Source organism: Battus philenor, unplaced genomic scaffold, assembly GCF_028537555.1.
Source record: "Battus philenor isolate CCGP_79_NKW_IND1 unplaced genomic scaffold, ilBatPhil1.0.hap1 SCAF_28, whole genome shotgun sequence".
NCBI classification, from domain to species: Eukaryota; Metazoa; Arthropoda; class Insecta; order Lepidoptera; family Papilionidae; genus Battus; species Battus philenor.
In genome coordinates this window covers 7,734,041-7,751,637 of record NW_027181691.1, presented here as the reverse complement: position 1 = coordinate 7,751,637, position 17,597 = coordinate 7,734,041, and the positions used below count along the sequence as shown (strand labels likewise).

Here is a 17,597-nt window from a genome sequence, read left to right as displayed (position 1 = left end):
AGATATCTATAAAGAAAAAAATCGTAGCATTCTCTGAATTAAAGATAAGATGATGTATTTTTCATGAAAGAGGCGAAAAGCCTGCACATAAAAACATGAAAGTTTCATTACGGAAAATTTGTCTATATTTTTTATCAATAAATCTTTTTTCCTTTTATCATTACATACCATGAAAATGAAGGTTTATTCATATTTTTAATAAGTTTTGTGATATTTTAAAGAAAATTAGGATAAAAAACAAAATTGAAAATTACGCTAAATATTATTTAATCTTTGCTCATGCATCATTTGACAGCTTGCTTCGAATTTCCAGCGTTCAACTGTTCACGTCTTGACGTTTTATATTGTCGTTTAACAGCGGAAGTGTTCAATATTTATCAATGGCAAAATAAACGTAACTACATAACATTTAATCAACAAATAAAGTGATCAATTTTAAATAGATAATATTTAATTATTTTACAAAAGAATCGTCTGCGTATTCCAAATTATGCTAAAATAATATGAAACAAATGAAGAACAATACGAAGAGAACAAATGTATTATTCATAAACGAAAGTTGTAGTCGCGTTTCGTGTAATTTATTCTAGTTTCTGGAATGGATACCTAGGCTCAGGAAGCTCAGCGTATGACGTCCTCTCACAAGGTGGTTAGCGACCTGGTAAAGTTCGAAGGAAGTGCCTGCATCAAGGAACTTCCAACCGGTCTTATTTATATACGAGGCGTATGTCCAACGGTGGACCTCCAATGGCAGAAATTATGTTCATGATAATAAAGAAAGAAAAGAAATGACGTTCAGTAAATATTCTGGGGCAATTTTCCTTAAAGGTAAAGCGATCCATGGAGAGAGTTGTAGAAGTGGGAGATAAAGCATGAGACATCATAGTAAAAACGTAATAATGTTAGATTTTTATTTGTTCTAAGTCCAACATAACTGTCTTTGCCTTCTAAGTGTTATAATGCATTGATATTATAGTAACGATGCAGAAATGATATTTTGCAGACACTTGCGATTTTTAATTATTCTGATAATGAGCGAATACATAATTTACTGTTATACCAAAAAAATATAAAAAATCTAGAAACACAAATCCCACTTACTTTATGAATCAGTACGATGTTTCTTTAGCAAATTTGTGCTAAATAGATTATTAATGTGATTAGATAGCTGACCCGGTAGAGCATGTATTAAAAAAGCCTGTCATGACTATTTATAATCAAAGTAATTATTAGGACTTTAAAGGAAAGTTATTTTGAAAACATAGTCAATACAGTATTGCTATTTGATACACAACAATGTAAGTTCTACACTAGTACATAAATAAATGATTTTGATACTTTTTCAATGCGAGAACAGGTGACTTATGTACAATTTACAATTTGAAATATACGGATTTTAAAATTTCAGTGCTACAAACAATAAAAAACTACACTTGCGATTTATTTATCGCCATAGCAAATGCAATCCTAGCTATAAATTATCATTTTTCCATCGGTAGCTTTTTCCAAAAATTAGGATATTCAAAAACTACCTAGGATTTCAAAAAGATTTTCGATACAAGTAATAATAACGGGGCAAAGGAATTTTAAAACTGGAAAAATAATCGATAACAAAAGAACGAAGTTAAGCTTTTTAATTTAAACAGTTACCGTTAGATGTCGCTAAAATAAATCGAAAAAAATACTCATAGTAGTTTGCAATAATGATCATATTAACTCATAGTTTTGCGGTGTTTTCATTAATAATCAGGTTTATTTACTACATGACAGTGATGGTTATTTTACCGTTGGCATGTCTACTGCAGATCTTAATAAGACCGTTTGGTAGGGGCCTGAATTCAGCATCTTCCGACTAATATATATACATCTATAAAATTAATAAAACTTTAGTGTATGTGCATATGAATATATACGGTACACATACATTATTTTTAATTTTTGTCTATCTTTCTGTTTGTTCATATTAATATCTGAAATGACTTGACCGATTTTGAATAGACTTATACTGATGGGTAGCTGATGTAATAGGGAGTAATTTAGACTTTTTTATTTTATAAAAATGCTGGAATGAAAATAAACTAAATCACTTTTTATTGTAAGCACAACTCGTCTTTATTATAAATTTAAAACTTTAAAAACGTCTCTCAATCAACATTAATAATTTATAATAAATAAACTCCAATGTAATGTTTTTAAGTGCGTGGGCATATGACACAAGGCAGCATATCCCGGGATGTCAAAAATTAAAAAAAAATATGTCGGTTTAATTAACAAAGGGAGACATTTAGTTATAGTATATTATATAATTTAAGGCATTCACTCCGCTCGACACTGCGATTTACAGTAAGCTTAAAGTAACTGTCCGAGTTACCTGATTATAATATTATTTTCTCGTATTTACTTAACTAGTTATCCAAAGACTTGTAACAAAACTATTTTTAGTCATAAAATTAATATTTTTTTTCTAAAATAAAATTTAATTTTTCACATGAATAAAAATAAATAAACCTGCTTGTATATCAACTTTCGTATCAATCCTGTTGAACGATGTCAAAGTCGACGTCTTATAGAAACCCGAGTGACATCTTAGCGAAAAAAAAGTATTACTTTTAAGTTATTTGTGAGCGGGAGGTAGTATATTAATAATAACAATAATAATAAGTTCAACCTTGTGAACTATTATCAACCTATTTACATAAAAAACAGATCATCAATGCAGATACACACTAATACTTATTTCATCATACATCTCCTATTAAAGTACTTTGCATGCATTTGATGTAACTTTCTTTATGTTGCTAGCCTATTTAAGCTGCACAAAGCTAGCTTAAACAGGGGTCCGTGAGCTAAAAATTTACTCTGTACGATCGATGACGGTCGCATGATGTGGTACTGTACCCGTGTTTTATTAATTCTAATTTGTATCGCTAGGGTATTTTGTTTACAATGTATTTTTTCTCGTTTAGCGCAGACAGTTGGGAGAAGGATTCCCACTATTTGATACGGATCTTTCTTCTCCCAGCTGCGAGTCACCAAATCGTTTTATTATTATATACAATTTTTCTTATGGGTTTACACTGCTAAAATTTATATTAACAATATAATTTAAGACTTATATTTAAGTCACTACGAGAGTTCTTAATGCACCTTAATCTGAGAAGAATCCATAACAAACTCAAAAGGAGTTCTTTAAAAGAAATTCCGTAAATTCTTTGACATTTTAAAATAGCAATTCATTCTCAAGTTTCGTTATAAAAATTCTATATTATCGAGTATTAAATTATTAATTTTTTTTTTTATAAAAAAAAATCCTCAAATGTTTTACATGATAAATAAGAGACTGAGACACCGCGGTGTATTGTAAGAAGGTTATCTTTTTTACTAGTACTAACGATATGTATATTTTTATATATGTATAATGTTGGTAGTCTTTTTGTTTATTATCATCATCATTTCAAAAAGTACCCGTTATAAATGTGCCAGTATTTGCAATTTGTACTAAACGTAACAATTTGGTGAGCATTACGTCAATGGTGCGTTCCAAATATTTAAATAGCGAGTTCAGCATAACTTTCGTCTTCATGACTCAATTTGTAAGCCGAATGCGTTGAGGAAATTATGTCATTTCGAATGACGCGTAACTCCTTTTCTGTTTCTTTCACTTTTTTCATGTCATGTAGAAACAATGGAAGTGTGTTTAGTCATGTTTATACTTGTACTATTCACCTTATTACTAATCCTTAGAAAGTTTACTAGTATATTAATTTCGTAATCATTATTTTTTTATTAATTTTTTTTTTGGAATTACACTGTCGCAATTATATTTGGGATATTATACTGTTTTCACTACACTACGATAATTAAAAAAGGCACTACTGCAGTATGTGTCCCATTTTCAGAAAATTCTTTCCACTTTATATTTTACGCACCTTTTCCGGGCTTCGGTTGTGTGCATTTCTTCAGCTACTGATAATGAACCTGGACAGACTTAATCGAACCACCAGCCACCAGCAAAGGAGGCTATCCATTCACTTTTTAGGTGATCAAGTTTTTTCCAAATTGTCACAGTTTTTCCAGGATATGTGACCGAAAACCTCAATTAACTCGCTTTGCCTTAGTGATAAGGTGCGTGGACGTAGTGCTAGTTCCATCAGTATCAATATATTTATTTATCAACTTTTCATACATTTTCATATAACAGCGAAATTATTGTCGAAGGCATTCTCAGTCAGTTAAACGTTTGGGTGGTGCAGAGATAAATTGTTAAGGTAGGTGAAAATAGTTAATATCAACACGAAAAATATAATAAAAAATTAATATCAATATATAAATAAATATATATATAAATATCTACATATTTATTGGTTCTACGAGTAGTCTACGGAATTTGTAATATTCGCCTTCAGAATCACATTCAAACACATCGATGCGTAATCGGCCCGCTTTTTTAAGGTACAAGTTCAAGTCCCATATGATAATGATGTATCATAATATTAAAAATTAAATAATAGCGGCGAAAAATTTCCAGTTTATATTGTATTCTACAGTCTATATTTTGGAAAGCGTGCATTCAGCCAGTTGTCAAACCATGTCATCATTCGTCTATTCGGTGAAAAGACAACTTTGTTTAGTTCGTCAGAAGAGGATGGATGCCGATTCTGGTCCCATTTTAAATGAGGAAGGCCTTTGTTCAGCTGAGGGCAGGGCTATGATGATGATGGTGACATATAAAAAGTTTCTACTTGCATTGGCATATTTTGTGAAGGATCATTTATTTTCTTTTTAAATGGTCTCCTCTCCTTCCAGCCTTATTTTTGTGGGAACAGGATTTTATATATCTTTATTAATTTCTTCCCATCTGTTTTATATTTCTATTCTCTTCTTCCATACTTCATATTATCTTTCTCTCCGTTCTTGCATTCTACAGCTCTACCTATATTTTTCTTCCATTTCGTTCCATTCATTCATCCTCAAATACTGCAACTATGTCTATTAATATTATTAGTTTATCACAGATATTTTTTTTTGTTTTACTTTCTTCTACAGGTACATTTTTATATAATCTTACAGTTTAGTTTCATTACATTTTTATTTTATTCCTAAGGTAATTTTTATTTTATTTGAATTTAAAATGATTTATTGCCTATTTACATTTTATTTCGATTTATTGCATTTATTGCCACAGCCGTGCAGAATCTGAGGAAGGACTCTCTGCCTGCCTTTTCTTCATAATAGAGGCGACTGTTTCCTCCTCTATCCTAATTTCTATCCGGCATCTGGTTTTGAGACGGAGCCCTCCAAGTGCAGGGAATTTGCTACCAGGTGGATCACAGTCTGGTGCACGCCCGGTTCACAGGAGCAAGAGGGATCCTCCTTGAAATCCTCTACCTATGAAGGTACTCAGAGAATCCCCTGTGCCCCGTGAAGAGCTCGACCAAAACCGCGCCTACCTCGCAAGCGCGCAATAGGTGTAAAGGATCATTGGACCAACTTAAAAATCATTGGCAGAGCAAAACATTGCTTTAATGTATTACAAGATTAATATTTTCTTCAGCCAAGCGGGCACATTTTGCCTTACAAGTTTTTATTTTCACAAAACAACAACAAATACACGCAACAATGTTATATTAAATTGAAGTTCATTGCCGCTCTTGTGAACTTTTAATACGACTGAGACAAAACAAGATGAACAATGAAATTGAAAAAGCGATTCGAACAGTCTGAAAGGTGAAGCGAGAGCTTTCATTCAAAGCCTTTTTTGAGATTCATTGAAATCACGTTTCTTGCATTCATATCGTACAACTCAATTGTTATAGTAATTTATAACAAAACAAGAGGTCAAAGTAAAAAGTTTTCACTTATTGATGCATAAAAGACTTCGTACTATCAGCTATTGACTTTTTGATGTCCACACGCAAAAAAAAGTCTTTTAGAGCGATGCCTCTATAAATTGTTTTAATTACTTGATTATATTCTTCTTCTTATATATTGGTTTAATATTTCATAATCTTTAACAGTTTATTATTCATATTTCCATTGTAATTCTTGTATTATTAATTTTTGTTATCTATATAGAAAACGTTTTGTGTTATTATTATTATTTTAATTGCAAATTACCCCGTATTTCTTTTTTCTTTAGACTGGAACATTCTTATTGGAAATCTGTGATCGGCAATGTGTAGCGACAACTTTAGCTCTTAGATAATATCCGACAGTAAAGCAAGGCATGATCAAGCATATAAATTTCGTGTAAAACGTAATATATTTCATAAATGTCAAAACCAATTTCATGAAAATTGATCTAGAGAACTTCGTTATATCTAACTGTCAATGAATTATTTAATTTTGAATTTTAAAGGATACACTAAATAATTGAATACAATTTTTTGGCACAATAAGATTTTTGTAATAAAAATATTTTCTAACAAAACTTCGTTTGTTTTAATACATCGTTGCATCGACCGGTCATCTTCAAATTGAATGTTTTGTATTATTTCAAACTAAACCATTACTAACATACATTTATAACAACAATTTTGCATGAACTGCCATTAGCGTTTTGTTATTCCATTTATAAAGGAATGGCAAAGTTGATATTTTAGCAGATGTTTTTAATGACATTATTTATTCGATTAATGTCATATTTTAACTTAAGTTGAAGTTTTTATATCCACATACACCGTATTGGCTGAATAAAAGAAATTAGAATTTAAAGATAGAACACGAAGATAGCTTACTTTATAATTGTTATTGTAAGAGAAGAACAATTCAAAATTAATAACAGAAAGATGTAGTAGTATTAACGGAAGAGTATTATTTATAGAATTTCTGTTTATAGTTTCAAAATGTGAAATTTTTGGTAAACGCAAGTATTATACAAGAAAGGATTATGTCTCCTTTCTTGAGTCCCTTTCAACAATTTATTATTATTTTCCAGGCGAAGGCAAACAAAAAAATACAAAAATCGTAATAATTGATTTAATAGTTTTAGTTATATATGGTGTAACTGACATGAAAATAATATATAATAAAGTTTTTAGTAATGTTAAATAAATTATTTGCTAAGGATTATTCATCATATTATTTAAACAGAAATTACATAGGACATCGTTCATTTCAATCTGAATATTTCTTCAATGAGTCGAGCTATTGTGTGTGGCAATATAAGATTCCGGTTACGCCCATCGTAAACGTGAAACCCAAACAAAGAAAGTCGCGTGTCGCAAGGTGTAAAAATGTTGTGTCCTCATTTCCGCTTAATACAGATTTATGTAAGTTACATCAAACACTAAGTTGTTAATTTACATCAGGTGGTAACGCATATTTAACTAAATAAATAAAAAAAATGATTAGACAGTTTATTAATTTACAAAATAAATCTTAAAATTACGTCCGCCTACAAGATGAACAAATGACTTACTTAAGATCGGCATACGTTGGATGCAGACTTCAACCAATCTTATAAGAGAAAAAAAAACAATGAATTGAAAACTTAAAATCTGAATCTCATCAAAGATGGAATGAAGTCGATCTTTTCTGCAGAATTGTCCCTTGCTCTCGTGTGAAAAGTATTAAAGTTAATGCAAAAAGTATGAATTATGTGCACGACGTATCGGACGGGAATTGAACCCGTGGTCTTAGCATTGCAAATCTCATCATCAATGATATATGTCTCATCATCACTGATCATCTATATATATATATATATATATATATATATGTATACATTTATATATAAATAAATGAATAAAATATAATTATAACTCATATTCTATATTATGACATAACTATTCTGCAAATACATTCGTTGAATGAATGATAATTAAAAGTAGTTGTGCGTAAATTGTTTTGCAATTTAAAAAGGTTTAAAAAGTTATTGTCTGTATTATAGACAACAATTTGAAAGACAAGAAAAAAATAGCGGGCGGTCATCAAATGTCAAAAAATGTTTGAAATGAGGTTACATACGTAAACATAAAAATAAATATTATACAATAAATAAGTGATAAAAATTACTAGATACTTTAATAATTCAAATAAACAGTTATAATAAAAATGAATGCACATGAAATTTAGTAATAAAATATTACAGTGACTCTAACTGCAAAATCGTGATGATTACCGATCTAGCGATGCCCGCAACCAGCGAATTCTCGTGAGCTTAACTATGTCGTTGGTCCACCTAGTGGGAGGATACCCACGCCGCGTCAACCTGCTCGTGGTTGTCACTTGGGAACCGTTCTTCCCCAACGGCATTGTGCACGGGTTGCACGAGTAATATGCCCCGCCCACCGGCACTTCGAAGGGAAATACTTCAAGCTATGTCGGTGACCGTGGAACCTCTGGGGATCTATTTATTATTATCTTATTTGATCTCGCAGCGTAACTCCGAGTATTACAAGCAGTAATTAGTACTGAAAATTTACGTATTCTTTGAAAACAGATAGAGCTTTGGCTCTTCTTATTGGTACAGGCAACTCGTTCCATAAACGTACAGTCTGAAAAATAAACGATTTGATGAAATGACTTCTTTGTAAAAATAATCTGAAATTCGAATAGATAAATGATGTAATGTAAGTAAGAGCGATATTTAAATTTTACTTCATACTTATATCAAAAATCATTTTATTTTTTAAAGGATTGGGCTTTATAACTGTAATATTTTTTTTAAATTAAAAAAAATTCCTCGGCATTTACTTATTTGAAAATAGCTGTAATTGCTTTAATTGTAAATATTAACATTTACAAATCAGTAAATTTCTGTTATATTTGTGTGTAAATATAACAGAATATATATATATATATATATGTTATTTGTATTCAAAGTAAAATATCATCGTCATTATCATCTTTATTTCACCCATAGGCCGTCTGTTGCTAAATATAGGCCTCCTCGATAAATTTTCAACAGGATCGGGAGGAAGTAGTCTGTGCAAGTAAAATGTACATAACATAAATTAAGATAATATTTTTACAAAATTTAAATGAGATTTAATATTTCTCTTTTTATTACTGCTTATTTTAAATCTTGACCTTTTTAACAATCTTGAACCATTCTATTTGTAGTTATAAAATTTAGGAACTTGAAGAAATTTGTTTTAATTCGATATTAACATGTAATATTTAGAATTAACTCGTTGACTTGTTTATTTTCTCTCTTTGATTTTAAAATATCAATAACTAGATAATGTGCCAGATTTACCGGTTACACTTAACACAGTAAGGATATATAATCGTATTAAAATGTTATTGATGCAAATTCGTATATTGTAATCACGTTTATTTCATTTAACAGTCAAATAGTTAATGATGATTTAAATACAAAACAATGTTGTAAACAATTGAGCGAGTTTAAGGAAACGATCCCAGAAAGAGGAAATGAATAAAGTAGACGAGGATTGACTAAAACACTCTTGTAAATTTATAACGGGAGCGTAATGAGAATAGAACTATGCTGCGTTGTGATAAAAGCTAGAATCAAATGAGCCAATTACAACAAACTATCAGCCTGTTGATGATTTGGTACTCATTTGGCATCTTAGGAAAATTTCCCTCAGTACTTACATATTCAGACAGTGATCGTCCACCGACATTTTGTCCTCTCAGCCAAGTTCGAGTATAGAAAACGGTACACGAGTAAATTTACAAGCAATTATGATCTTTATGTACTTGAATATAAAGTAGAAATCTGAAGTTGTATGCTAATCTTTCGAAGCCGCATTGAATATGGATACTTGACAATGCACTCTCACCGATTCAGATGTCATTGTTTGAGCATGAACAGTCAATAGAACCTTTAAGTTTTGTACAACGCACAGAAAGAAATAATAGTTTAGAATATTTTGACATGTCAGTAATAAATTAACTTTGGTACATATAGAAAGTAAAATTTTCGAAGTTATTTTTTATTTTGTTACTTACATAAATCTTAAATTTAATTTTTCATGTTCTGAATTGTAGAAAAATGAGTACACTCAAAAACCTGCTTAATAAAGTCAAGCAATTCGTCTCATTTAAATGAACGAATTTCCTTTTGGAGTTGGTAACATAGGCATTAGAAATCTGTAGGATACTCCTGCTCAGTAATGGAGGTTCGTCGGCTGAAATAACGATCATAATGTCGTCTATAGCCTATAATATGTACTTCAAATTTTTTCACTGTACGATATTATCCTAACGGCGTCGTGATCTACTAAAATTGCGAATTTTTTTTCAAGTGGGAAAAATACCTTCGTGTTCGCGCCCTTACAAATTCATGCAATGTCGGATTTGCTCCGAGTAAAATCTCTAATATTTCCCACTATTATTTCTACATAGCGGGGCCCCTGATACGTTTTCATAGCCTTTCCTTTCCTAAGTAAAAGTGCGCTGTAGAATTTAAGTTAGCGTAACTTACTTCCCGGCTTCTCCACTTAAACCTAATACCTTCTTAGAAGCCAATAGGATTGAAGAACGAGTATTCCAAGGTACATACAACTGTAAAAGTCCAGGCCCTTTTCGGTACTTTATGGCTCTGACTTTAGCTCCACCACTAACGAGGACAATTCAACTTTAACCATACCTCATACTAAACTAGAAAGACGCTTTTATTAAAAGCGCGTCCTTCTCATCATTGACAAAAGATATTGGTTTTAGCTAATGCCCCTTTTCGTTTCTATATATTTAAAGTCTTAATATTATTAATTTTCCAATAAAAGTTATTTATGACATATGATTTATTATTATTAATATAATCATATAAAATATATCAGCTAAGATTCTTGTCAGTTCCTTTCAGTAAACTTAATTTTAAGCTGACAGTTATAAATGATTGCTATGATCACAAATAATCAAGATATTATTTAGACTTTGAATTTGACTTTTGACAACTTATTACTTGACTAACCGTATACTGGAAAAGTGTAGAAAGTTTCGCAATAAATAGTAAAGCTCTGTTGTAGTGATGTAAGACGAGAGCGTAAATGGGAATCTGTTAAAGATTTTGTAAGTCTTACCCTGTATAGCACCTCACTGTAAAGATTTATTAACATTGAAATAATAGCTTTGTTCATATGATTAGTTAGTAGAACTATTCATATTTTATTGCATTTATATATCCGTTAATATCTTTATTGATACCTACTATATTATGTGACTGTTAGGAACTGGTTATAAGTGAAAATTAAAAAAATATTTTTTTTAAACGGAACTACTGCTGATTGTGAAATATTTAAATTAACTTTCTAAGAGCTCATTACCAAACATATAATAATCGTAAACCATCGTCTTTGATAATTACTAGGCGAAAAAAATAATTAACGCGTGGAACGCATAATCAGTATATATAATAATCATTGACCATGAATAGATAAGGAAAAGTTTCTTTTATCTATATTACAAGTTTAAATTTTACGTCCGTTATCTTTCTGTTTATAAATATTTATATCATCATATTTTCAGTATGTACTTCTTAAAAATCATTTACTACCTCTTTGTTTTCGTGTTTATTTCGATCTAAGTCCATAAGGTTATTTGGTATCTAAATTATAGAATATTCAAATAATAATCCCATAGTAGCCACGAATATAATTTAAATGATTTTTGAGTACATATAAAGTTTACCAATAAATTTCTCTACATCTGTATTAAAATTTATGTAAAAGTGATTTACCAAAAAAAAGGTTAAGTTTATTGTGCTGCCTTCCCAGGTGAGGGCGCACTTAGAACTCTCGTAACTTTAAGTTGTATGATGCTATCACAGAATAACTTTGATGCATAGAAATGTTCACTTTACGTAATCCTATATTGTACATCAATAAAAATCCCTGAATCTGATGCTGCTGAGTGAGTTCTTCTCTCAAATGCCCTTGTATGTAAATAATATTTATTGTATAGGCGACCTTCCATGTAGAATAACTTAAATAGCTACTCCGAATTTGGTTAAGTAGTTTATAAGCTAAGCGTTCTAAACTCTCTGTTAAACCTAGTGAAGCGTTTAATATTAAAGGACCTACAATATAAACCAACAACAAAAGTTGAACGTCTAATTAAGATACTATCAAGTGTAACAGCTATAATGAACATATGTGTAAAAAATTCAAAATGTTTTTTTCGTTATCATAATGAATACTAACATAGTATAAAACAATGATAATCTCAATATCATAGACAACTTCATAGTCCGCATTACGTAACCATGTAAGAGTTTAAGTGAAATTTGAGAAATACAAAAAAACGTGCATTTGTAAGAAGTACTGTGCAAATTACATAATTCGGCAGTTTATATTCACTAACATCGTTCAGATTTTGTTTCTAAAGAGTTCAAACTTTCGCCTAATGCATTGCATCGCTTCCAAATAGGCCTAATATTTTTTGAACGCATACAAATGGGAATTATGGAGGCGAAGGATCGACAGCTAGGTGTTTAATGTGAAAATTATTAATGCCTTTCATTGCGTACGTATCGGTGAAGCGATTCAAGAACATGAATGAACGTAATTTTCTACAACCGACATCGAAACAAGTTATATTTACGCAACATGTAGAAGATTTATTTTATGTTATATAATTACACGACCTTAACTTCGTAATCTTATAAACGGCAAATTATCAGTGATTATTACTCTTTTTTTTTTCAAATTAAAACGTCATTCAAGTATGAAATTTTAATAAAAAAAGAAAGTGAAAACTCCATAAGCTGTTGACCCTGAAGCGTTGTGATCATAGCACACTTTTATTTTTATATTCCATTAAAAACTAGCGGATCCGTGTTAATTTGTTTAATGTTCTTAGAGCGAGAATTGTGTGCTCTGTGTTTCGTCATGAACTCACACATCTGCCGCGGACGATGCCTATACGTGACATATGGAAATTTTGATGGGAGGGGGGCACAAAATAAAACTCACGGTGTTACAGGGAACTTGACAATTGAACATTGGCAATCGTAGAAGATGAAGGCGTTCGTGCTATTGTGTATAGTGGCTTCCGCGGTAGCGTTGCCGACAGCTAAGGAGGATGGAGTCATGGAGCGGTTCATCTCAGCACTCAGGGATTGTGTGGAAACCGACACAACGCTGTGTCTTAAGGTGTGTGAAGTGAAGTGAAGTGAAGTGTTGGAGTGATGAGTGACTGTCATTTAATACGAGACTTAAAGACTCTCTATTAGATCTCTCTCTATAGAAAATTCTTATTTTCAAAATTATAACTACACGAGATCAATGACATAATAATATAAAGCCTATAATTAAAATTAAATTAACCACGAATATATCAAACACTGCACTAATTTTCAAGTTAGTCTGAACTTGAAAATTGAATTAAAAAAAGTTCCAGAAAGTATTAAGAGATATCTCAACTGTTTATAGTGACATCAATGAGGTATATCTCACAGTTTCTCCCATCATAGTAATTTAATCTATCGAAGCTACACTTGTTGTTATAATAACTTGGGAAGCTATAATCTTTAAGTACAATCGAAGTGTAAAAAAGTAAATTAGGCTCATTCAAGTTCTTACCTCGCTCTATGACATTAGTTTAATATGATTTAAGTTTAAAAAATTTCATAGTTACATTTTTGCAATGTAATATTTAAATCAATGTTTCTTTTACAGGAGAAGGCGATGAAGTTTACAGAAAATCTTGCAGTGTCTAAAGACCTCAGCCTAGTTGAAGGCGTGACCTTCGCCAGAACTGGTAGTCCAAGATCCGCCCGAAGCTTCGAGCCACTTGACACTGACCCTAAAGCAAGGGAACAGCAGGTGGAAGACAGGATCATGGATAACGTTGTAGACTTCTTAGACAGTCACGCTTTGCAATTGAGAATGCCGAAATCCTTTATAGAAGATAATTCAGTCGAAGAGGAAGGTACGGAAGGATTTTTATTAAATATTTAAAATTAATATTACCAAACAAATACCTATATATACAATAATCGTCACAGATTATGACTAAACAATTATCGCAAAGTATTTTCATGAAAAGCTTTTGAGATAGACTGTTATATGCTATATAGCAGACTATTTACGCTGTTACAAGAACTTATATTAAAAATGCTCAATAAATCATATTATAGCTGCTTAAATTATAGTTGGTTACAATTCTAACATTGTTCTATTAAATTGTTATCATTAATCGTTAAATATAATTAGCAATTATCTCAAGCGATGCTCAAATGTTTCGTATTTCAAAAAAAAAGAAAGTCATTTGTTTTATTTAAACAAATTAAAACGAAATCGTAATTTGAAATTCATGAGTTTTCTAAAGAGCATTGTTTGTACAATTTATTTTAATAAGGCGCAAATGAAATCGCTTATTTTGCTTTTACGGTTTGTTAGTTTTGTTATCGTTTGGTTAACCAGACCGTTAGTGTTTTATACCAGTTAACTCAAACACCGCAACGGTTTGACCAGATAAAACGTATCGTCATTATTTATAATCTGTATAACAACAGAAAGTTTATATAAATTAGTACAGAAATATTTAAAATAATCTTATTTATTTTAAATCAATGATCAAATTTCTTTCTTATTGACAAATTTTCATAAGCATTTACATATATGCAGTATTCAATTTAATGAACTTGGGTTATAACTAACATAGCTCAAATCGATGTAATTCAGTATTAATTACTTAGTTTTAAATGACTTAGAATGCCGAATTAATTGCCAGAGAAGTTACCTGCACCATTATTTAAAGTACTATACAGTAATTCAGTGTTTCACTGATTGTGTGATGACGAATTAGTTTTTTTTTAACAACAATAAAATGTAATTGATTTAGAACCTCAATTTTATCAGTATTAGCCCAGCGGTAAAGAACTTTGACTTGCGACTGGATTCGATTCCCGAGATAATCATATATAATTCACGCTATGTGCCTTAATTAAAAAGAATTGGCACTATACACAAAAAAATATCCAAAGGATGGGCAGGAGTGTCCTCTGCGTACCATGATATCACACTGCGATCGCCAACCTGTCTGCCAAGCGTGGCGATTATGGTATAACCCCACATGGATATCTTTGGGGGAGGTCTATGCCTTACTGAATTTAGGACATAAAATCGTTGGAAGCTTGTTAAAAAACTATGAAATGTAAATGTTTTTTTTTTATATTTTTCATTCATCATTTAATTGTAATATTAATATAATTGACTTTTCGTTACCTAGTAAAGAATATTGAGAGTATTTAAAAATAAGTAAAATAAACTTAACATTTTCTGGACGACTATATCGAAAACCTAAAACTTATGACTCAATGATTCACTGTTGCTAGAATCAACAGTTGTATAAAGCAATAGTTAGATACGATACATAAACAATTGATGAACTTTGGAATTGGTGAAACCTGGCAAACCATTCATTCATAAACTAAAGTCTCATCCGGCTTAACAGAAACTCCTTTTCTTACATATACATTTATGAATGAAGTCACTCGAAAGACTGACATTTTTAAAACGTATCTCTTTCGTCAAAAAAACATCAGGCTAGGTTTATGATGTGAATACATAAAAATTACAAAGTCCTATCATAATGGTTACCACGTGATAAAGATGTATGTCAAACTATTTTAATTTCTGCTAGTTTTCATAATGTATATATTCCAGGCCGTGGTAAGAAGAAGAAGAAGCTGAAGAAACTCCTCCCCATCTTGGCTCTCATCAAACTGAAGTTGGCTGCTCTCGTTCCCCTGTTCCTTGGCATCATTGCATTCGCAGTATTCAAGGCATACTTACTCGGCAAGATCGCGTTCATAGCTGCAGCCTTTGGAGCGCTGAAGAAACTTCTAGAATCGAAAAAGAACAGCGGGTGGTCTGAACCTGCTCACGAGGAACACGGCTGGGAGAGCAACGGGGGTTGGGGCCGGTCACAAGACGCCCAAAGCCTGGCTTACGGCGCTCACGCAAAACAAGCGTAGAGATTATAATTGAATTATTTATTTATTTATTCGTGTAATCTAAGTCTTTTGAAATTTACGATTTTCGATTTCACCTGTACAACAATTTTATTTATTCTTTAACCACCGTTTGTTATTGACACGTTATGTGCTCGTGTGTGTGTGAGGTACGATTGTGTGAATGCTTACTTTACAGTATTTCTATTATATGTTTTTTTTGTTCGTCTTAAGTTCAAGACTGATATTTAATATATTCTTTCACTTAATTATTTGTTTAGTTTATTATATATGTATTATATTTATATTTGCTAAATATTCTTTATGTAGAGGATATTCAGTAATACTGGTGGTCTTACCAAATATTTTTTTTTAAGTTTATGTTCCAAAGATACACTTTGTTTACTTTAAGTTCTTATTTTACTTTTATGTTATAACAATAGATGAATGTATGTTTTGAACGAGTCAAATATTTATTACCGGATGAATTTATTTATAACGCGTATATATCGTCGCTAAGTTGTTATATAATATAACTAATTTTTACGATTGATCCACGTGAAATAAATAAACATTTGTACAAAATAAAAAAAAGTAATTTTAATTACGTTTTCCTTTTATTTTTTCAAGTCTAAATATAATCAAGAAGCTGGAATAGTTTCTCATACTAAAATAATTAATGTTGTTAAAGTTTGTACATCTTATTCTAATCTCGTACTTGTATGGGCGAATTGCCAGAGGAATTTTGAATATAAAATCACAAGATGGTGAAAGGGCTTTCTATATGACGTCATGGGTCGAAACATACTTTTTTGTAATACAAACACATCACGTTCCTCCTTTTATGCACCTTCTATTTACTAAGCAAAAATTTAATTATTTATTTAATGTGCGTTATTGAATATTAGTTAAATATTCATTAGCGAAAGTCCGCTAAAAAAATTTTTAAATACATTATTAATCCGTGTTTTATTCATGGCGTCTTTTGTACAATCTATTTTATTAGAAATTATTAAAATAATTTTCGCATTTCACTTCGTGGAATGTTAACATAAAGATAAAATAGTATATGAAACACCAAGGCGGCAAAACACTAAAGACACCAGAGTTCGTAATAACCAATTTATTGTTTGTCGAAAGCTTTCCTAGCAGAGTCAATTAGTAAAGACGTGTTCATCAAACATAGATGATTGTATAGAGATCTGACAGGTTTGTATGTCAACAGAAAATTATATAAACAATAGGATACACTCGTCAAAATCTCACAAAGGTTACCAGAGACGTTCACACAACTTTCACTCTTAGGTTAAAAGAAAGTAGGTCTATAGTGGTATACGAGGTACCGTGAGATGATATAAGCGGATGTGTTACGATGTGTACGAAAAAAAAAAACTTTCATTTTCAAGTAAAAGAAATTCGGCTGGTGAAGGCTTACACAATATATGCGTGCGACCGGAAATCGTCGGGCACAATCACTTGTATATAAATAAATGACTTATTTATATTTTACTCATGAATTATAGAAATATACCCCCGTGAGACATCTTAAACTAAATAAATAAAAAACATGATTTGTACAATACTTACAATGTATTACTTATTTTAAATTTAATATAAAATATATTCATAATGTTTTTAAAAATATAAAAATCATAATAAAGTCGTCGCTAACAGTTCGAAAATAAAAAAGAAATCTCTAATAATATTTATTATTCATTTTCGTTTGTTA

General features: G+C 30.8%; 1 protein-coding gene across 1 annotated transcript; it reads left to right on the top strand.

Annotated features, from left to right (window-relative positions):
- The first annotated feature begins 12,905 nt into the window (after positions 1–12,905).
- Positions 12,906–16,030, top strand: LOC137926068 (uncharacterized). The gene is made up of 3 exons (XM_068769607.1): positions 12,906–13,064; positions 13,590–13,842; positions 15,582–16,030. Exons 1-3 carry the CDS (start codon positions 12,930–12,932, stop codon positions 15,890–15,892), a joined length of 699 nt encoding a protein of 232 aa, XP_068625708.1. The 5' UTR covers positions 12,906–12,929; the 3' UTR covers positions 15,893–16,030.
- Positions 16,031–17,597: the final 1,567 nt, after the last annotated feature.

What these genes read in the sequence shown, in the direction of transcription:
- LOC137926068 (XM_068769607.1), top strand. Translation starts at nt 12,930, where the DNA reads ATGAAGGCGTTCGTGCTATTGTGTATAGTGGCTTCCGCGGTAGCGTTG. An exon ending in ACACAACGCTGTGTCTTAAG is followed by an intron (nt 13,065 to 13,589) that starts GTGTGTGAAGTG and finishes TTTCTTTTACAG; the next exon opens with GAGAAGGCGATGAAGTTTAC. An exon ending in TAATTCAGTCGAAGAGGAAG is followed by an intron (nt 13,843 to 15,581) that starts GTACGGAAGGAT and finishes TATATATTCCAG; the next exon opens with GCCGTGGTAAGAAGAAGAAG.